General features: G+C 41.6%; 1 protein-coding gene and 1 pseudogene across 2 annotated transcripts; one reads left to right on the top strand and one right to left on the bottom strand.

The window, feature by feature from the left end:
- Positions 1 to 2,853: 2,853 nt before the first annotated feature.
- LOC123738035 (uncharacterized protein K02A2.6-like) lies at positions 2,854 to 8,819 on the top strand (annotated as a pseudogene).
- Positions 8,820 to 15,750: 6,931 nt separating this feature from the next.
- Positions 15,751 to 20,502, bottom strand: LOC106596984 (GTPase IMAP family member 7-like). 2 transcript variants are annotated; one of them, XM_014188221.2, is made up of 3 exons: positions 20,402 to 20,502; positions 18,411 to 18,497; positions 15,751 to 17,789 (listed from the first exon to the last, which is right to left on the bottom strand). In XM_014188221.2, the coding sequence occupies exons 2-3, from the start codon at positions 18,490 to 18,492 to the stop codon at positions 16,756 to 16,758; spliced, it is 1,116 nt and encodes a 371-aa protein (XP_014043696.2). In that variant the 5' UTR covers positions 18,493 to 18,497; positions 20,402 to 20,502; the 3' UTR covers positions 15,751 to 16,755. The 2 variants fall into 2 exon arrangements, with proteins under 2 accessions (XP_014043696.2, XP_014043697.2); XM_014188222.2 differs by having other exon boundaries at positions 18,411 to 18,494; positions 20,402 to 20,458.
- Between the last annotated feature and the right edge of the window lie 2,504 nt (positions 20,503 to 23,006).

The raw sequence follows: 23,006 nt of genomic DNA, 5'->3' as shown, positions 1-23,006 counted from the left end.
ATCTTGGTCGCAAATTGGTCTTGCAAATGGACAATGACCGCAAGCATACTTCCAAAGTTGTGGCAAAATGGCTTAAGGACAACAAAGTCAAGGTATTGGAGTGGCCATCACAAAGCCGTGACCTCAAACCTATAGAAAATGTGGGCAGAACTGAAAAAAGCGTATGTGAGCAAGGAGGCCTACATACCTGATTCAGTTACACCAGCTCTGTCAGGAGCCAAAATTCCCCCAACTTATTGTGGGAAGCTTGTGGAAGGCTACCTGAAACATTTGACCCAAGTTATACAATTTAAAGGCAACGCTACCAAATACTAATTGAGTGTATGTAAACTTCTGACCCACTGGGAATGTGATGAAGGAAATAAAATAGAGGCAAAATAATTACAATTTAGCATTAACACTGGATTGATAGATGTGCAGATGATGTGCAAGTAGAGATACTGGGGTGCAAAAGAGCAAGTTAATTAAATAACAATATGGGGATGAGGTACTTGGGTGTGCTATCTACAGATTGGCTGTGTACAGGTACAGTGATCGGTAAGCTGATGCTTAAAGATAGAGAGGGACATAAGTCTCCAGCTTCAGTGATTTTTGCAGTTTGTTCCAGTTATTGGCAGCAGTGAACTGGAAGTAAAGGCGGCCAAAGGGAGTGTTGGCTTTAGGGATGACCAGTGAAATATACCTGCTGGAGCGCGTGCCACAGGTGGGTGTTGCTATGGTAGCCTTCCACAAGCTTCCCACAATAAGTTGGGTGAATTTTGGCCCATTCCTCCTGACAGAGCTGGTGTAACCGAGTCAGGTTTGTAGGCCTCCTTGCTCACACACGCTTTTTCAGTTCTGCCCACACATTTTCTATAGGTTTGAGGTCAGGGCTTTGTGATGGCCACTCCAATACGTTGACTTTGTTGTCCTTAAGCCATTTTGCTACAACTTCGGAAGTATGCTTGGGGTCATTGTCAATTTGCAAGACCAATTTGCAACCAAGCTTTAAATTCCTGACTGATGTCTTGAGATGTTGCTTCAATATATCCCCAATTTTCCGTCCTCATGTTGCCATCTATTTTGTGAAGTGCACCAGTCCCTCCTGCAGCAAAGCACCCCCACAACATGATGCTGCCACCCCCATGCCTCACAGTTGGGATGGTGTTCTTCGGCTTGCAAGCGTCCCGCTTTTCCTCAAAACATAAAAATTGTTATTTTTTTGCCAAACAGTTCTATTTTTGTTTCATCAGACCAGAGGACATTTCTCCAAAATGTATGACCTTTGTCCCCATGTGGAGTTGCAAACCGTAGTGTGTCTTTTTTATGGAGGTTTTGGAGCAGTGGCTTCTTCCTTGCTGAGCGGCCTTTCAGGTTATGATGATATAGGACTCGTTTTACTGTGGATATAGATACTTTTGTACCCGTTTCCTCCAGCATCTTCACAAGGTCCTTTGCTGTTGTTCTGAGATTGATTTGCACTTTTCGCACAAAAGTACGTTCATCTCTAGGAGACAGAACGCGTCTCCTTCCTGAGCGGTATGACGGCTGCGTGGTCCCATGGTGTTTATACTTGCGTACTATTGTTTATACAGACGAACGTGGTACCTTCAGGCATTTGGAAATTGCTCCCAAGGATGAACCAGACTTGGAGGTCCACATTTTTTTCTGAGGTCTTGGCTGATTTCTTTTGATTTTCCCATGATGTCAAGCAAAGAGGCAATGAGTTTCAAGGTGGGCGTTGAAATGCATCCACAGGTACACCTCCAATTGACTCAAATGATGTCAATTAGCCCATCAGAAGCTTCTAAAGCCATGGCATCATTTTCTGGAATTCTCCAAGCTGTTTAAAGGCACATTCAACTTAGTCTATGTAAAGTTTCTACTCACTGGAATTGATACAGTGAATTATAAGTGAAATAATCTGTCTGTAAACAATTGTTGGAAAAATTACTTGTGTCATGCACAAAGTAAATGTCCTAACTGACTTGGCAAAACTATAGTTTGTTAACAAGAAATTTGTGGAGTTGTTGAAAAACAAGATAATCACTCCAAACTAAGTGAATGTAAACTTACGACTTCAACTGTAGGTTATCAGTTGTAGTAAACTGGCATATTTATGTTTACCAATAGATGGCGGTGTTGGCTCGATGGGGGTTTGCTTTCCGCTCTCCGTAGCCATTTCCTATGTCTGCCTATATAACCGTAATTAAGAAAGCTTCAGGTAGCTTATGCCAGGTGCATTAGCGAATGTTATTCTAAGTTACAATTAAATACTAAACCGTACTTACGTGTCAGGAGTCATCAATCTAAGAAGCCTCTAAGGATATTACATATTTGGCGACAAGGATAACTATGGAGGACTGCGTTGGATTTTTTTGCCACGCATTTAATGGAGTGTTTGGCATGCGACGCGGGATGTGAGACTCAAGTGAGCGGTGGAAGATTCTGAAGGCCTGATTTCCTGGATACGGGTAGGACAAATTATTGACTGTGTGAGGGGAGAGAGAATCGGAAAAGATGGCTTTGGCAACAATAGGCTCGCTACCACCATTTGATCCTATAAATCAGGAATGGGAGGAGTACTGTGAAATAATGTAACATTTCTTTGCTGCTAATGAAATAACTGATGCTCTGAGTAGGCTGCCCGTTCCAGAAGTCATCATTCAGGAAGAAGAAAATTACCAGGTCTTGATGATCGATGTGTCGGATGATGTGCCGGTGAACACCGTACAAATCAGGCAATGGACTTCAAAGGATGTGACATTATCACAAGTGCATGAATTTATCCTGAAAGGATGGCCTACAGTGACAGAGCCTCAGATCAAGCCTTACTATGCTCGCTGCTTGGCCTTGAGTGTTGGAGATGGGTGTGTTCTGTGGGGTTCAAGAGTAGTTATCCCATTGCAAGGGCGGGGTATTATTATTTTACCTTTATTTATCTAGGCAAGTCAGTGGGGTAGGGGGCAGTATTTTCACGGCCGGATGATAAACGTACCCAAATTAAACGGCCTACTACTCGGGCCCAGGAACTAGAATATGCATATTATTAGTAGATTTGGATAGAAAACACTCTGAAGTTTCCAAAACTGTTTGAATGATGTCTGTGAGTATACTACTGATTAATTTTTAGAATGTGGAAGAACAGTATATATCCAGTGATGATTTCAGTTTGTGGAAGAACAGTATATGTGACATTTTGCATGACACTTGTAAGATGTCCTTTTTAACACCTGATATGATGTTTTAAGTACTTTCAAGTACAGATGCCCTTCCTGTAAATAACTTAAATGCAATATGTAGTTAATTCATTTGTATGGAGGTTCATTTAAAGGTGGTCTATCAACTTTAGCACTGATGACTTTTCTTAAAAGTTGAGTCATGAAATCTTAGTCTCATTTAAAATGAAGCCCTCAATGTGAACATACCATAGAATAACTACAAAAATAGAATACAATTAAATTAACTCAATCAAAAGAAGCACAACTTGTACATATCAAATATGGATCAATGTGATGTGCCAATATGCATGTCCATTATGCAGGTCCCTAAGGTCAATATTACAAAACGTTCAGAAAACCATTCTCTTTGCGTTTAACACTATGATCAGCAATTAAGTTTTGAATTGCGTTAAACCCATGCTAAAGGCAAGAAATGTCCTTCTGTACTGAGGTGACAGCAGTAAATAAGTATTAACTGCTTAGAGTTAATGCTAAATGTGGTGACAGAGAGATGTACTGTATATTGTAATGAATAAAAAAAGGGAATCATTAGGATATTTTATTGTTAGAACAACATGTTGCATGTTGATGGGATGTTAGTAAACTATTTTCTGTGCAATACCTGTGACTTTTAACCACCTCACTGAGGTGATCTGTAGTCCAGCTGGTCGCTTGAGGACAGAATCTGGAAGGTGCCTGAAGACTTCACATTGCATCCTCATCACCTTGAATGGTTTTGCTGGTTGTGCTTCAAGTATCATCTTTGAAACATCATCAGGTGTATGAAGGACTGACTCCTTGCACCTCTTCTCGATAGTGGCAAAAGATCGATCACAAGGAAGAAAAGAATGACCAGAGACCATGAACTTCTGCTCAACTTGGGTAAAGTAACCCATAGAGACGAGCATCGACATCAGATTGAGCATCCGCCAGTTGTTATTCTGCCCACTGCATCTGTCACTGAAGATGATCAACTTGCGCACCTCTGGTTTGGTGAGTGGCGTGAATTTTGTCTTCACCCACTTCAATATGCAGCTTGCTACCTCAATGGACCCTCGGTGTGCAATCCCCTCATGCCAAACACACGTGTATGCAGGATCTTCTTTTCCAAGTTCCTGGATGCAAAGGTTAAAATTTGACAGCTGCCGCTGGTAGTAGACATTGGAGTGGGTCAGATTAGGGGTGTACATCACCCCCTGTAGATCCACAGAAATGACATGGTAGTCAGCATTGGCTTTAGCCCACTCAGTGTCACTTTGAAGCTGTGTGTAGGCCTTTTCGGCTTTTCGATGGTGCAACTCACTTTCAACTGCAATCTTCCTCTTCTCCTCTTCAGATGTTTCTGCTGACATCTTAGTGAAGAATGCGTCACATTTGCCACAGGTGTCACTCCTGGGTTGGCCGAAATTGAGACTCTGCTGTTTGAAAATGTCCCTATAAACCCAGAGTTTTGCAGATGATGTGGTATTCTTCTCTTTGTAGAACATATACATGTATTGATAGTAAAACATATACTGTAGCACATTCAGGCTATTGCTTGATCAGGACCCCCATCTTTCACACACTCCCAACCGATACACAGAATGAGTTTGTATTGCACCATTGTGTAACACTGCACTTTTAGAGTTAACGTTAATGTACGTATCATTACTGTGAAAGTTAAACTATGCAAGTGTTCAATATAGCTATTATAATAGGAGTTTTGTCCTATTTCTAACCTGTTCTAAGCCGGAGAGAATCAACGCTTGTTGTTTCTAGTATGGGACAGTGTAGAAACTGTTGAACAGATGCAGCTTGCGCTCATCAGTCAACTTTCCACAATCCTTTCTGCACGTCGTGGAACACACTCTTCCCTGCAGGATACAGTGTAACGTTACATATAACTAGCTAGCTACTGTAGCCATGTCGAATCATCCGGTGGATGGAGAAAAAGTAGCTAGCTATGTTTCCTCTATAATCAAGTAATAACATTTGTAACGATAATGTATAAATTAGTAGCCAACGAACTTTAGCTAATATGTTTTCTCTATAGTTACAAATTAGACAACACAGAACATACATGTTAGTTACTGTACTCTATAGCTAGCTAGCTTGATTGTTTGATATACGGTTCTTCCACATACCTCTTTTGGACAGCTTTTCACAGTTTTTTTCTTGACCCTTAAGATTTGTATAGGGTTTTCCCGCATTCCGTAAGATCTTCCTTTGCCTGTCTTTCCATTCTTTTAGTTTTGTTTTACGTTTCTTTCCCACATTTCGGCGATTTTCATCAGCAACAGAAAAGTTGTGCGCTTGTCCATCCATTCTGAGTGGTGCACATAAACGGTTATTCCACGAGAGCCTATCTTTAAAGTTAAAATGATTGTTAATTAGTGCGTGGAAAGCTTGTGAAACCGGTTCACTATAGAAAAAGAGTGTCCAATAATGATTTTTCATGTATATCTCTTTTTTTTTTTAAATGTCACATATACGGTTCTTCGTCTGTAGGATTCAATTGTTGTGCTGATTCACCGGCAGTATTGGAGGCAAAATATTTTATGAACGTCACGCGCCAATGTAAAATGCTGTTTTTGGATATAAATATGAACTTTATCGAACAAAACATGTGTGCTTTTTCTTGTGTTGGAACTGTCCTAACATAATCTAACTTTATGCTTTCGCCATAAAGCCTTTTTGAAATCGGACAATGTGGTTACATTAACCTGTTATGGCTAGGGGGCAGTATTTTCACAGCCGGATAAAAAACGTACCCGATTTAATCTGATTATTACTCCTGCCCAGAAACTAGAATATGCATATAATTATTAGCTTTGGATAGAAAACACTCCAAAGTTTCTAAAACTGTTTGAATGGTGTCTGTGAGTATAACAGAACTCATTTGGCAGGCCAAAACCTGAGAAGATTCCATGCAGGAAGTGGCCTGTCTGACAATTTCTTGCCCTTCTTGATTATCTCTATCCATTACAGAGGATCTCTGCTGTTACGTGACACTTCCTACTGCTCCCATGGGCTCTCAGAAGGCAGCAAAAAGCTGAATCGTGGCATTGCAGGCTCTGGTTGAAAAAAAGTAGCGCGTTTGGGTAGTGGCTGGTTACAGTACTGTGAGACTCAGGCTCGTGCCCGCGTCGACAGAATGCTTTGTTTTCTTTCGTCTGTTTACCTGAACGCAGATTCCCGGTCGGAATATTATCGCTTTTTTACGAGAAAAATGGCATAAAAATTGATTTTAAACAGCGGTTGACATGCTTCGAAGTACGTTAATGGAATATTTAGAAATCTTTTGTCACGAATTGCGCCATGCTCGTGACCCTTATTTACACTTCGGATAGTGTCTTGAACGCACGAACAAAACACCGCTATTTAGATATAACGATGGATTATTTTGGACCAAACCAACATTTGTTATTGAAGTAGCAGTCCTGGCAGTGCATTCTGACGAAGACAACAAAGGTAATCAAACTTTTGTAATAGTAAATCGGAGTTTGGTCAGTGCTAAACTTGGTCGGTGTCTAAATGGCTAGCCGTGATGGCTGGGCTATCTACTGAGAATATTGCAAAATGTGCTTTCACCGAAAAGCTATTTTAAAATCGGACATATCGAGTGCATAGAGGAGTTCTGTATCTATAATTCTTAAAATAATTGTTATGTTTTTTGTGAACGTTTATCGTGAGTAATTTAGTAAATTCACCGGATGTTTGCGGGGGGTATGCTAGTTCTGAACGTCACATGCTAATGTAAAAAAGCAGTTTTTTGATATAAATATGAACTTGATTGAACAAAACATTCATGCATTGTATAACATAATGTCCTAGGGTTGTCATCTGATGAAGATCATCAAGGTTAGTGCTGCATTTAGCTGTGGTTTTGTTTTTTGTGACATTATATGCTAGCTTGAAAAATGGGTGTCTGATTATTTCTGGCTTGGTACTCTGCTGACATAATCTAATGTTTTGCTTTCGCTGTAAAGCCTTTTTGAAATTGGACAGTGTGGTTAGATTAACGAGAGCCTTGTCTTTAAAATGCTGTAAAATAGTCATATGTTTGAAAAATTGAAGTTTTCGGATTTTAGAGGAGTTTGTATTTCGCGCCACGCCCATCATTGGATATTGGAGCAGGTGTTCCGCTAGCGGAACGTCTAGATGTAAGAGGTTAATTAAGGAGACGTGTACCTTTAAAATGGTGTAAAATAGTCCTTTGTTTGAGAACTTTGAATTATGACATTTTGTGGTTTTGAATGTGGCGCTCTGATTTTTCACTGGCTGTTGAATAGTATGAACCGTGGGTGGGACGCTAGCGTCCCACCTGCCCAAGAGAGGTTAAGAAAAAAATCTTATTTCAATGATGGCCTAGGAACAGTGGATTAACTGCCTTGTTCAGTGGCAGAACAACAGATTTTACCTTGTCAGCTAGGGGACTCGATTTTACAACCTTTTGCTTATTAGTCCAACACTCTAACCACTAGGCTACCTGCCGCCCTGACGTTGGTGCATCAGTTTCATCCAGGTATGTCGAGAATGAAAGACCTAGCGAGGTCATACATCTGGTGGCCAAAGATGGACCACGATGTGGAAAATGAGGTTAGCCGGTGAGCAGATTGTCAGAGTAACAGGAAGTCACCCCCCACCACGCCATTACATCCATGGGAATGGCCAGAAAAACCATGGACACGACTACATGTGGACTACGCTGGACCTTTCCTAGGAAATATTTTCCTTGTGCTGATTGATTCTAATTCAAAGTGGATGGATGTTTACCCCATGAACACGTCCACATCGTACGCTACAATTAAGAAGTTGAAACAAAGCTTCAGTGTTATGGGATTGCCTCAAATGTTGGTAAGTGACAATGCTACTTGTTTTACAAGCACTGAATTCACAAGTTTCATGAAACAAAATGGAATTCAGCATGTAACGTCGGCCCCTTTTCACCCATCTTCAAACGGATTAGCAGAACGTGCGGTTCAGACCTTGAAGGAGGGGATGAGGAAGATGCAAGGGCCCAGCATTGAATCAAAGGTGTCAAGATTCTTGTTTAGCTACAGGATTACTCCTCAAGCTACAACTGGGTTGTCACCTGCAGAAATGTTGATGTCAAGGAGGTTAAGATCAACCTTGGATCTCATCAGACCAGACCTGAAAGTGAAAATACAACAAAGGCAATGGAATCATGACAACCAAGCCAAACTCAGAAGTTTCTCACCTGGAGATGATGTCTATACAAGAAACTATGGGTTTGGTCCTAAATGGATTCCAGCTACCATTGAGGATTGCTCAAGACCAGTATCCTATACTGTGATCATCGGAAGTGGACAAAGACTAAGGAGACACGTGGATCAGATCCGAGCTAGAATTCCAGTTCCATCCGGGGATCTGGATCAATGCTTAAACGAGCAGGACAGGACATTGGAACGTTCCCCAGAGTTGCAGTTGGACAAACCACCTGAGACCAACAATGCTCAACTTCCTGAGACCACCAGTCCGGGACTACCTCCTCCTGTGAAGTCTCCACAAAAGGACTTCGTTTCACCATCAAGGGGTGAAGATCTGGTGGCACCAGCTACACCACCTCTGAGACGCTCTATTAGAGAGAGACGTCCGCCAGGCTTTTTCACATCCTAAAGGAGATCATGTTTAAAAAAAATAATATATGAAAATAGCATAGCTCAAAAAGGAATTATGTTGGGTTATTAGCTTTAAAGGGGGGGAATGTAGTAACCTGGTATATTTATGTTTACCAATAGATGGCAGTATTGACTCGACGGGGGTTTGCTTTCCGCTATCCGTAGCCATTTTCTATGTCTGCCCATATAACCGCGATTAAGAAAGCTTCAGGTAGCTTAAGCCAGGTGCATTAGCGAATGTTATTCTAAATTACAATTAAATATTAAACCGTACTTACGTGTCAGGAGTCATCAATCTACATCAGTAGTGATGGGGACTGTTATCATCAGTGATGGGACCTGTTATCAGTAATGATGGTGCTTGTTATCAGTAGTGATGGGGCCTGTTATAATTAGTGATGGGCCTGTTATAATTAGTGATGGGCCTGTTATCATTAGTGATGGGGATATCAGTAGTGATGGGAACTGTTATCAGCAGTGATGGAGCCTGTTATCAGTAGTGATGGGGCCTGTTATCATTAGTGATGGGGCCTGTTATCAGCAGTGATGGAGCTTGTAATCAGTAGTGATGGGGCCTGTTACCAGTAGTGATGGAGCCTGTTATCAGTAGTGATAGGGCCTGTTACCATTAGTGATGGGGACTGTTATCAGTAGTGATGGGGCCTGTTATCAGTAGTGATGGGACCTGTTATCAGTTGTGATGAGGCCTGTTATCAGTAGTGATGGGCCTGTTATCAGTAGTGATGGGGACTGTTATCAGTAGTGATGGAGATTGTTATCAGTAGTTATGTGACCAGTTATCATTAGTGATGGGGCCTGTTATCAGTAGTGATGGAACCTGTTATCAGTAGTGATGGAGCTTGTTATCAGTAGTGATGGGGCCTGGTATAGGTAGTGATGGGCCTGTTATCAGCAGTGATGGAGCATGTTATCAGTATTGATTGAGCTTGTTATAAGTAGTGGTGGAGCTTTTATCAGTAGTGATGGGAACTGTTATCAGTAGTGATGGAGCTTGTTATCAGTCGTGATGAGGTATGTTATGAATAGTGATGGGGCCTCTTATCATTAGTGATGGAGCTTGTTATCAGTATTGATTGAGCTTGTTATCAGTAGTGATGGAGCCTGTTATTAATAGTGATAGGGCCTGTTATCAGTAGTGTTGGAGCCTGTTATCAGTAGTGATGGAGATTGTTATCATTCGTGATGCGCTAGCGGGATCAAATTCGACAACATCCGGTGAAATCGGAGCGCGCCAAATTCAAAATACAAAATCGTAATATTAAACATTCATGATAATACAAGTGTCATACATGATTCTTCAGCTGAGAATCTTGGCAATCGAACTGCGTTGTCAGATTTCAAAAACGCTTTACGGCAAAAGCATTCGATTGTCTGAGGACAGCGCCTCACATAAGCATATTTTCCAAACCAGTGCAGGCGTCACAAAATAACAAATAGCAATAAAATAAATCACTTACTTTTGAAGATCTTTTCAATCCCAAGGGTCCCAGCTAACGATGAATGGTCGTTTTGTTCAATAAAGTCCTTCTTTATATCCCAAAAACGCTGTTGAGTTGGCGCCATTGAATTGAATGATCCAGTCCTTCAACATGCATACAAAGGGTTCCAAAAAGTTCCCAGCAAAGTTCGTCCAAACGAGTCAAACGATGTTTTTTATTAATCCTCAGGTTGTGTAATATCTAAATAAACGATAATATTTCAGACGGAGTTTACTATGTTCAATAGCAAAGGAAAAGAACGAAGAGCGCACCCACGTTCACCCGCGCAAAAAGACTACTTTTGCCCTGGTGCTCAACTTGGAAAGACTACAAATACTTCTTCATTTTACAAAAAAACAAGCCTAAAACCTTGTATAAAGACTGTTGACATCTACTGGAAGCCATAGGAACTGCAATCTGGGAGGTGGAAATTAGATCTTTCAATAGCATTGCATTGGAAGTCATTCAGAGCTCAAAAAAAATAATTCCGGATCGATTTTCCTCGGGTTTTTGCCTGCTATATCAGTTATGTTATACTCACAGACATTATTTTAACAGTTTTAGAAACTTCAGAGTGATTTCTATCCAATTCGACCAATTATATGCATATCCTAGCTTCTGGGCCTGAGTAACAGGCAGTTTACTTTAGGCACGTCAGACAGGTGGAAATTCAGGAAACTAGCCTTACTCGCAGAGAAGTTATCAGCAGTGATGGAGCTTGTAATCAGCAGTGATGGGGCCTGTTATCAGTAGTGATGGGGACTGTTATCAGTAGTGATGGAGCCTGTTATCAATAGTGATGGAGCCTTTTATCAGTAGTGATGGGGGACCAGTAGTGACAGGTGCTGTTATCAGTAGTGATGGGGGCTGTTATCAGTAGCGATGGAGAATGATATCAGTAGTGATAGATCCTGTTATGAGTAGTGATGGGGGCTGTTTTCAGTAGTGATGGGGATGTTATGAATAATAGTGGAGCTTTTTATCAGTAGTGAAAGACAAATTCAACTCCATCTTTCATCGAATCATGGCTTATTCATCACAAAACCATTTGATGTTGCCAATTATTTTCATGATTACTTCAAAGATGGCAAACTTAGGCAGGAAATACCACCAATGAACAGTGAGCCATCATATTCCTGCATAAAAAAATTGTAAAAGAAAAGCATTTTCTGGTTCTAACAGCAGACCTTGCTCCCAGCTCTGAGCAAACAGTTGGAAAAAAATGTGTTTGACCAAATGCTATTTCTGTGTAAACAAATTCACAACAGGCTTTCAGCATGCTTATAGAGAAGGGCACTCAACATGTACTGCACTGACACAAATGACTGATGATTGGTTGAAAGAAATGAATTATAACATGACTGTGGGAGCTGTACTATTAGATTTCAGTTCAGCCTTTGATATTATCAGTGGTGTAAAAATATTTGTATATATCAATCAGGGCTGGTAGGACCCCTGGGGGTACTTGGCCTTTCCAAAGAGGGTACTTGAGAAGACTCATGAGACAATAGGCTTACTGGTAAAATCGCATGAGGGGGTTCTTCAGGATTAATCCGGGCAGAGCAAAATGTACTTGATGGTACAGTAAACGAAAAAGGTTAAGAAACACTGGCCTTCTTATTTAGTGTCGTGTTCAAGGTCACCACTAGAGGGACCCATAAGACCAGAGAGTGTTGTGTTCAAGGTCACCACTAGAGGGACCCATCAGACCAGAGAGTGTTGTGTTCAAGGTCACCACTAGAGGGACCCATCTGACCAAATCAGGACAAAGAGCCAAAGGACAATGATGAGTTCAGTTGTTATAAAGTATTTATTATAAACTCCTCACAATAGTTTACATATATTTTCATAAATGGTTTTCCTTCAGAAATAATTTTGTGTAAAAACAAAAGACAGTCTGACCTAAACAAGTGACAGAGAAGTTTACACTACTGTTTGTAGATATTTTCAAAAAATGTTGATTCTTCATCCGAATATGAATCTTTAGATGCTTTCCCCTCCCTATCACAAGTCATTGGCCGTGGTTAAAATCAGTGAAATGCGTCCTGCTTCCTAACCTAATTATATCGCTACTGATGTTGTCGGCAACTCAATTGGTGACACAAGCTCTGCTGTTCCAGCGATTAAAAAACAAGTTCCTACCTTTGCTACGGCTTTCCCTAACTTTCAATCTTTCGCCAACTGTCTGTCTGTTCTTGGGCTCTCAGAGCTTCCTGATACATCTCACTGGTGTAGTACTGTCCTCCATTCCCCTCCACCATCTCCTCTATCATCTCACTGGTGTAGTACTGTCCTCCATTCCCCTCCACCATCTCCTCTGTCATCTCACTGGTGTAGTACTGTCCTCCCTTCCCCTCCACCATCTCCTCTATCATCTCACTGGTATAGTACTGTCCTCCATTCCCCTCCACCATCTCCTCTATCATCTCACTGGTATAGTACTGTCCTCCATTCCCCTCCACCATCTCCTCTATCATCTCACTGGTGTAGTACTGTCCTCCATTCTCCTCCACCATCTGCTCTATCATCTCACTGGTGTAGTACTGTCCTCCATTCCCCTCCACCATCTCCTCTATCATCTCACTGGTATAGTACTGTCCTCCATTCCCCTCCACCATCTCCTCTATCATCTCACTGGTGTAGTACTGTCCTCCATTCCCCTCCACCATCTCCTCTGTCATCTCACTGGTGTTGTACTCTCCTCCATTCCCATCCACCATCTTCTCTATCATCTCACTGGTGTAGTACTCTCCTCCATTCCCCTCCACCATCTCCTCTATCTTCCTCAGCAGCTCTGTGACCTGAGAGCAATCTTTTGTCTGGTTGTTGTGAGAGTGATTTCTAAATCCATAGATGTTTATAAGATCCTGAAGCTCATCGCTTTCTCCCACAAACTTCGACTAATTACAATTTAACTGATCTTCACCAGTGAATAATATAATAGTATATTTTGAAGGCTGTCCTGAATCTGTAAACCAAACATGAAAAGTAAAAATTACAATGCAAGCCATTGGTTTTGCTTCACATTTTCTTTTGTAATTGTGAGAAATTAAGAGAAATTCTAGACTCTAGACTTCTTCTCCAAAGTTCTCCTGGATCCACTTCACAGTGTTCCTCTCCTCATCTGTGAACCTTGTCAGTCTGATCACCAGCAGCAACATGTCCTGGCTTGTCTATACATCCATCTCACTCTTCATTGCCTTTTCAGCGAGTGTTGTGTCAAAGAGACCAGGGCCCGGTTTCCCAAAAAGCTATGTTCATTGTTAGAACCTTTCATAGGAGCATTGTTAAAGCTCTGAGCTGTGGTGACTGCAACTGTGCTGTCAGATTGTACATTCATAAATTCAGTGTTTCTAGTTCAGAGCGCACACCGGACTCTCTGGGCGATGAGTAGGGTTGATCCGAACATTCTGACCTCACAACTGCAGTCAAGCACCCAAGCTAACTGGCTAACATTGGCTAGCTACTTCCAGACACATAATGAGAGAACACCCCACTCTGACCATTTTACTCACCCTAGCAGAGCTGGTTAGGTTGTTTTCATTTTATCGAGAGTGTTGGTGACTGTAACTGTGCTGCTGGCAAAAATTTAATTTCGCTTATTTGACGACGTTTACTGACAACGGCCATATTTAATTGGTGTTGAGCGTTCGTAAATTCATAAGTTATTTTGCTCTCTCTGGCACACTGAGACGAGAGTGCTCTGAAATCGGAGTAGATTGTCAGACTGAATTTACGAATGCACCCGAAATGTTTACTTGCATAGTGGAGTCTTTTGTTAAGATAAAAAAGCGTTGAGCCTAGAGTGCCAGCTATCACACAGTACAATACTGCTAGAGTTGACATCTCCATTAAGGATTTAAAATGTTATTGTATTTATAAAGCTTTTATGTAACTTTTGATTGTTTCCTCGTGTCATATTTTATTTTTTATTTGTAGATAAATAATGAACCATAATCCCAACTCATGATGTTACTACCCTGCATGAATCTGCAGGTAGCTAACCAACCAGGTTCAATGTTAGCTAGCTAACATTAGGCTATAGCTAGCCAAGCAAATAGCTCTGAGATATGAATAATAAGATCATACACGTAACGTTAGCTAGCGAGCCAGCCAGCTAACATTAGCTAGCTAACTATGTAAACAATGAACCATAATCACAACTCATGATGTTACTACCTTACAAGAATCTGAAGGTAGCTAACCAACCAGGTTCAATGTTAGCTAGCTAACATTATGCTATAGCTAGCCAAGTAAATGGCTCTTTCTGTCAAAATTAGAAATGTGTAATATCTGAAAATGTAGCCAGCTAGACTATTTTACACGTATACATCATTCATGGTTGGACGCGTCTCCTGTCGGATGCCATGCTTGCCCTTAGTTTGAAGATTTAATCCGGCGACAGGTGTTTTCCCCATCTCCTTAGCTATCATACGGCAGGGTAGCCCAGTGGTTAGAGCGTTGGACTAGTAACCGAAAGGTTGCAAGTTTGAATCCCCGAGCTGACAAAGTACAAATCTGTCAGTCTTCCACTGAACAAGGCAGTTAACCCACTGTTCCTAGGCCATCATTGAAAATAAGAATTTGTTCTTTACTGACTTGCCTAGTTAAATAAAGGTAAAATAAATATTTTTGGAAAAAATACTCTAATTCCACTGATTTCAAAACTCAGTCCTCCAGAAAGTGGAGAGCAACACTAATGCAGTTTTAATACACAATACATTTGTTTTTTAAATGTGTTAGACAGGATTACCTAGACATACTGAACAGCTCAAATAGACAGAAGCATGCTAAATGGCAGACCAATCCAAACTTAGCTCTCGGAATGTCCAGCCCACTCATTATCTCAGCCAATCATGGCTAGCGGGAAGGCTGCCAACTTTTTCTTTGGCTAAACCAACTAGGCTCGTAATTTAACAATTGTATTCGTACTTACAGATGGCATACAAGTTTGTTATTAAGGCACATGAAAGTTCACATGTTTCAGAAGGCATTTTTGCCAAAAAACGCATTTTGATAAAAATATAAATGTTTAGGTTCCAACGGCCCTCCTGTGAAGTAGTGACCCACGACATACACCTAGTTTCCTGAAACCGGTCACAAATGTCCTCAAAGGTTGTCCATGTTCATCAAAGATTGACAAATCACAAAACATTATACAGCACAAGCATGAAACAAAAAATATACGAATAATGGATAATCTGTCAATTATTAAAACAGCTCAGACATTTTCAGATAGCCGTGGTAATCAACTCGGGGCTCTACGACGTGCTAGCGTAGTGAAACTTAACCTTCCACAGAGTTGCATTATTTTCAGAAAACGCATAGAGAGCCCAGAGATGATTATCCCTTTTATACTATGGCTACAATTTAGCATATTTGCAGCTGGAAATGTGTTCATTTGTAGGAAGAAATGTGTTCAACATCCACTGAAGTTGCTAGCAAGTTTATTAGCTAGCTACTGTAGTTGCCTTGGTAACCAAACAAACAGACTCGCTAGTTTATCTAACCAAAACATCAGTCATAGCTTTCTATTATGAAAATTGAATTCAACAATGCCAAACGTAGAACATGTAAGAATGAACTATAGCTATTGAGTTCTACCTTACAAATATACAGTGTGTTATATACAGTTCTAACTTATATATCAGGAAATAATGGATGCTCTAGAATGCCCGTCAAGCCAATCAGAAATGAGTATTCAACGATGTCATGGTATGAACCGGATTAAACACATACAAAAATGCAATTATATAATATAGAAGTTATTTTATTGTAATTGCTGAAGTAATAATTGTTCTACTTAGTGCTGAGCCAGGGAGGGTAAAGGGAGAACATAGACCAGGGAGGGAGGATAGAGGGAGTACACAGACCAGGGAGAAAGGGTAGGGGAGGTACACAGACCAGGGAGAAAGGGTAGGGGAAGTACACAGACCAGGGAGGGAGAACACAGACCAGGGAGGGAGGACACAGACCAGGGAGGGAGGACACAGACCAGGGAGGGAGGATAGAGGGAGTACACAGACCAGGGAGGGAGGATAGAGGGAGTACACAGACCAGGGAGGGAGGATAAAGGGAGTACACAGACCGGGGGAGGGAGGATAGAGGGAGTTCACAGACCAGGGAGGGAGGATAGAGGGAGTACACAGACCAGGGAGGGAGGATAGAGGGAGTACACAGACCAGGGAGGGAGGATAGAGGGAGTACACAGACCAGGGAGGGAGGATAGAGGGAGTACACATTTTTCTGAACAGCCTCCTATGTTATTATCCCTGATGCTCTGAATAATAAACATGTTATATAACTAATCATGTTAGAAAGTGTTGAACAACCCCTGATGGTTGTCATTGTACAGTATTAATCTACTGCTACTACTTGACATTAAGATGAGGAAGAGAGTGGTACTTCACACTGCCACCTCTTCCTCATCTTTACTTACTGAGAATCTTGTAAATGTTCAATTAGATCTTCAGCTACCTCTTTTGCAAGTACAGCAACTCCAACTGGAATTGCTGCTGGTCCTGCTACCACCGCTGTGGCAACAGTTGCTACCAATCCCACAACTTTTCCCCATAGGTCCTTTGACTTCTTCTTCCTCATCTCCTCTTGTCTCTCCTCTTCTTTCTTCCTTTCCTCCTCTCTCGCCTCGTCTACCTGTTTCCTGATCTCCTCCTGTTTCTTCCTTTCCTCCTCTCTCGCCTCGTCTACCTGTTTCCTGATCTCCTCATGTTTCTTCCTCTCCTCCTCTCTCACCTTCTCTTCCAGTTTTCTGATCTCCGCTTCCTGTTTCTCCCTCTTCTCCTGTTCTCTCTTCTCCTCTTCCTGTTTCTTCCTCTCCTCCTCATCTTCGATTTTCCAATGGACCTCATGGTACATTTCATTGGTGTAGTGTTGTCCTCCATTCTTCATCACCATCTCATCTATCTTCTTCAGCAGCTCTGTGACCTGATTGTTGTCATTCTTCTTTTTATTATTGAAGACATGATTTCTGCCCTCAAAGACCTTGACGAGTTTCTTAAGCCCCTGACTCTCATTCACATAGTCCTCCATTGATATGTCCTCCAGCTGGTCTCCACCGGTGAACAGAATGATGGTGTACATTGAGGCTTCTTCTCCAAAGTTCTCCTGGATCCACTTCACAGTGTTCCTCTCCTCCTCTGTGAACCTCCCCAGTCTGATCACCAGCAGGAAGGCGTGGGGTCCTGGGACTGACATATAGATGGCCTTTTCTATCTCACTTTTCATCTCTTCTTGAGACATGGTTGTGTCATAGAGCCCCGGGGTGTCGATGACATCAGTCTTCCTGCCCTCCACCACTCCACTCTGTTTCTCACTGTGATCAGTGACAGACTCAGGGGAGAAGGCTTCTTTAAACGACTTTCTCCCCAGGATGGTGTTTCCTGTTCCACTCTTCCCTGATCCAGTCTTCCCTACCAGAACAATCCTTAGTTCAGAGGGCTGCCCTGAATCTGTGAAAACAGAGAAGATAAACGTTTCTGCCATTGTTGTTCAGAACCCACTGCTCGCAAGTTGTCAAGTTCACCACCCCCCACCCCGTCCGCTGGTTGTGCCTGTTTCCCAGTCTGACCTGTAAAGAGACACTCAGCTTGAGAGACCTTAACATTTATTCAACACTTGATTTAGCCTACATCATCATCTGTATTCAGTCTGATTGGCTGATAGGAGCAGCAGATAGAGGAAGAAAATACTTCAGTCTGATTTACTGATAGGAGCAGAGAGAGAGAGAGAGAGAGAAAGAAAAGACTTCAGTCTGATTGTCTTTTCTTCTTCTGTATGCTCCTATCAGACAAAGGTAAATTACAATCAGTAAAATAAATAAAGCTAACCAGCAGATTAACATCAATCACCAACATCAATGATCAGCTGATAGCCCGCCTTCTTTTCCCCATATCAATCATGTCTTTAGGAGGCACTGAACTGAGTGTGTTGTTGCAGAAATAAATAGGCCTATGATAAAAATGTACACTACAGAGGCATTTTTTTTTTTTAGCACCTGCCCCTGAAAGGTCTGTGCATGGCCCTGGTGTGTGTACGTGCATGCATGTGTGTACGCGGGTGTGTGTGTATACCTTGGCATTGACCAGTGAAGTCTTGCAGACAGAGTGTCAACAGGAACAGAATCTTCCGAGTCCCTCCTCGTCCTCGTTCCATCGCTGCTACAGTCGGCCAATCAAAAACAATCAGAAACAGACGATGACCTCATTACAAAAAAACTAAGCCCACATAAACTAAATTGGAATTTCTTCTCAGCTATTTCACTTTAAAACAATATGAACTAAAAGAAGAGTAATGCTATGTGGTGTAACTGTCGTAAAACAAAGTACATTCCCTAACAACATAACCAGCATCAGGTAAACATAATGTACTCATATAGGGGGTGTCAAATTACGTTCTAAACGTGTATCATTCTACATTTGACATTCTGCTACGTGTTAGGACCAGATGGACCAGTTCCTGTGCACATGGGATGGCAACTCCAGTTCTCTGGGGCCTGATTGGTGTCACACTTTTCCCCCAGCCCTACATCTAAAACACCTGATTCAACTAATGACATTCTAACCTGAAGACCATCATTAGTTGATTATTGGAGTCAGGCGTGTTAGCTGGGGCTAAAGTATGATCATGTTTCCCTGCACAGGAGGTTCATTGCATCAACCTATGGTTGCATGCCACATCATCAACTGTGCTGTCGGGCACCAGATCGCTATAGCATATGATGTGGATATTTGATATCTGTGGAGGCTGGTGGGAGAAGATATAGGAGAATGGGCTAATTGTAACGGCTGAAATGGAATCATTGGAACGGTGTTAAACACGTTGTTTCCATGTGTTTGATGTGTAGGAACCATTAAATGTATTCTATTCCAGCCATTACAATAAGCCATCCCTCCTACAGCCTCTGGCTGGTATGTAAAATACCTATCCAGCCGTTGTAATATCTGTCATGCATCATCAATGTAGTCAGGCAGGAATGCACTCAAAGTCACCAAACAGGCCCCAGATGAATGGAGATGCCCATCCCTGCTGTACACTGTGGCATAATGACCTGTCCCTCAGTACCAAGAAACCTGCAGGTGTCCCTCAGTACCAAGAAACCTGCATGTCAGTCCCTCAGAGCAACAACTTGCTATAAGGTGTGTTGACTCAAGGTTTGCCCACTTCAATAAGATATTTTTACAATTTAGTCATTTAGCAGACGCTCTTACCCAGAGCAACTTACAGTAGTGAATGCATACATTTCATGCATTTTTTTTCTTTTTTTCTTCTCCATACTGGCCCCCCGTGGGAATCAAACCCACAACCCTGGCATTGCAAACACCATGCTCTACCAACTGAGCCACAGGTGAAGACAGCAGGGTCACCCAACTCACGGCCCACAGGCTGAATTTGGCCAGCAGGTGGTTTAATTTGGCCCACCAATTTTTACTGTAACAACACGAGGAAATCAGCTCCAATACGTTTTTATTTAAGAAATCTGTTCCCAAGTATTCCCACACATAATAGAGAGACGTGATCGTACACAAATTAAAGTCAAACATATCTGTTTGGGCTTCTTGCGGTCAATTTGCAGTCTACAAATGATTTGTAATTATGTTCCGGCCCCCCGACCATCCCCTACAAAAAAAAACAATCGGACCGTGGCTGAATCTAGCTGATGATCCCTGCAGTATAGGCTACTTAACCCGAGAACTCTCTTAGGTAAATATCATAGACCCTGACCTGTGCTACACTATCTTGTCCTAGACTCTCTGGTTTCTATTTAATGAAACAAGATAAATGTTTCAGGTAAAATTGAAAAACATAATTCTCCTTTCATTGTTATACAATATTAAACCACATGTTTAAATACAAACAGAAGAATGTGATTGTTGACTTTCCAAGAAACTTGTTTATTTTGATTGAATTGTCCTGACATGTCTAGTGATGTCATTGTTTGATTATGTATGCATCAATGTCAACAAACCTGGTATAAATAAAATGTTTACTCAATATTGTGCTACAGTTATTAGAATACATTGTTGTACATTTAATTAGTAAGGTAGTTAAGTTGAATACTCACTTTTAGTGTAGTTGCACGTATCTGTTAATTGTCCCCTGTTGTGACCGTGAGAGCTGAAGCTATGTGCTGCACCTTATAGTCAGAGTTAAGTTTAATTTCACCTGTAACTAGTCATTTCTAGCCAATGAGAGAAATAATTCACCTCAGGACAGGCAGAGGCTGAATTCTGATTGGGTGTCACTATTATCAACCTCCTCTGACAACTCAATCTTGGATAAGCCACAACTCTGGGTAAAATGAAATTTGTTGGACACAGATGTCTTCTTCTGGGAAAAAGGTTAAAAATAAAATAGCAAATAAAACATTTTCAAATGTAACTTTATATTTGTCTAGCCTGGTTCCAGATCTGTTTTTCTCTTTCCAACTCCATTGATCACTATCAAGCCATGACAATGAGTGACAAGGAGATGTAATGATATCACACACAGACTGCCACTTTGTCTCATAGTTGTCTAGGTCTTCTAATGTAATTGTTTTAGTCATAACTGTCCTGCTCAGTTTATAGAGGAAAAAGTGCTGTCTAGAACCTCAAATATTTTTTTTATGTTTTTACATTTTATGTCATTTAGCAGACGATCTGATCCAGAGTGACTTACAGGAACAATTAGGGTTAAGTGCCTTGCTTAAGGGCACATTGACACATTTTTCACCTGTTGACATTTATGCAGACATAATCAAACGATGACATCACTAGACATGTCAAGACAAAACAATCACATAAATAGAGGCACACTCGTAGGAAAAAGGGTTCCAATATGGTTCTTTGACTGTACCCATAAGGGAACACTATTTTGTTCCAGTAGAACCCTTTCCACAGAGGGTTCTACATGGAACTCAAAAGGTATCTACCTGGAACCAAAAAGGGTTTTCCTATGGGGGAAGTCGAAGAACTCTTTTGGAACCTTTTTTTCGAATAGTATACTTCTGGCGCCGGAGGGGATGGCTGCCGTTTTACGGGCTCCTAACCAACTGTGCTATTTTGATACTTTTTTTTTTTGTTTCAAAAATGTTTTACCTATTTTGTACATAATGTTGCTGCAACTGTCTCTTATGACCGAAAAGAGGTTCTGGACATCAGAACAGATTACTCACCTCGACCTGGACTCAAGTTTTTTATGTAACGAGTCCGACACAAATTATATAATGCCTTCTGAGAACAGGCCCAAATCTCCAACATTGGCGTGAAGAAAAGACAGAGAAAAAGGGGTCGGAGGTCGGGCTGCCTTCTGAGAATTCATAGGCGAGTGAGTAAACCTCCACTACCATCCGTTCTACTGGACAACGTGCAATGATGGAAAAATAAAATGGATGATCTACGATTAACACTATCCTACCAATGGGACATTAAAAACTGTAATATATTATATTTCACAGAGTCGTGGCTGAACAACGACACGGATAATATAGAGCTGGCTGGGTTTTCTGTGCATCGGCAGGACAGAGAAGCTACGTCTGGTAAGACGAGGGGCCGGGTGTGTGTCTATTAGTCAATAACAGCTGGTGCGTGATGTTTAATATTAAAGACGTCTCGAGGTTCTGCTCGTCTGAGGTAGAGTACCTCATGATAAGCTGTAGACCACTCTATCTACCAAGAGAATTCTCATCTATATTATTCATAGCCATCCATTTACCACCACAAACCGATGTTGGCACTAAGACCGCACTCAAAGAGCTGTATAAGGCCATACACAAACAAGAAAATGCTCATCCAAAAGTGGCGCTCCTAGTGTCCGGGGACTTTAATGCAGGGAAACTTAAGTCCGTTTTACCTAATTTCTACCAGCATGTCACATGTGCAACCAGAGGAAAAATAAACTCTAGACCACCTTTACTCCACACACAGAGACGCATACAAAGCTCTCGCTCGCCCTCCATTTGGCAAATCTGATCATAATGCTATCCTCCTGATTCCTACTTACAAGCAAAAACTATAGCAGGAAGTACAGGTGACTCGCTCAGTATGGAAGTGGTCAGATGATGCGGATGCTACACTACAGGACTGTTTTGCTATTACAGACTGGAATATGTTCCTGGATTCATTCAATGGCATTGAGGAGTATACCACTTCAGTCAACGGCTTCATCAATTAGTGCATCCACGACGTCATCCCCACAGTGACCGTACGTACGTATCCCAACCAGAAGCCATGGATTACAGGCAATATCCGCATCGAGCTAAAGGCTAGAGTTGCCGCTTTCAAGGAGCGGGACACTAATCCAGACACTTATAAGAAATCCCACTAAGCCCTCAGAAGAACCATCAAACAGGCAAAGCGTCAATACAGGATTAAGATTGAATCCTACTACACCGGCTCTGACACTTGTTGGATGTGGCAGGGCTTGAAAACTATTACGGACTACAAAGGGAAACCTAGCTGTGAGCTGCCCAGTGACGCGAGCCTACCAGACGAGCTAAATGTGCCCAAGGAAGTGAAGGTAACCTGACTAAATGATTACCGCCCCCTAGGACTCAAGTTGGTAGCTTTGAAGTGCTTTGAAAGGCTGGTCATGGCTCACATCAACAACATCCCGGAAACCCTAGACCCACTCCTATTCGCATACCGCCCCAACAGATCCACAGATGACGCAATCTCAATCACACTCCA

Source organism: Salmo salar, chromosome ssa02 (assembly GCF_905237065.1).
Source record: "Salmo salar chromosome ssa02, Ssal_v3.1, whole genome shotgun sequence".
NCBI lineage: Eukaryota > Metazoa > Chordata > Actinopteri > Salmoniformes > Salmonidae > Salmo > Salmo salar.
Note: the sequence above shows the minus strand (reverse complement) of the source record. Positions and strands in the feature narration are given on the sequence as shown.

Bases quoted from the DNA above. Each gene is read 5' to 3' on its own strand.
- LOC106596984 (XM_014188221.2), bottom strand. From the start codon at position 18,492: ATGGAACGAGGACGAGGAGGGACTCGGAAGATTCTGTTCCTGTTGACA. The intron at 17,790-18,410 runs GTATACACACAC...CTGTTTTCACAG, and splicing joins CTTCACTGGTCAATGCCAAG to ATTCAGGGCAGCCCTCTGAA.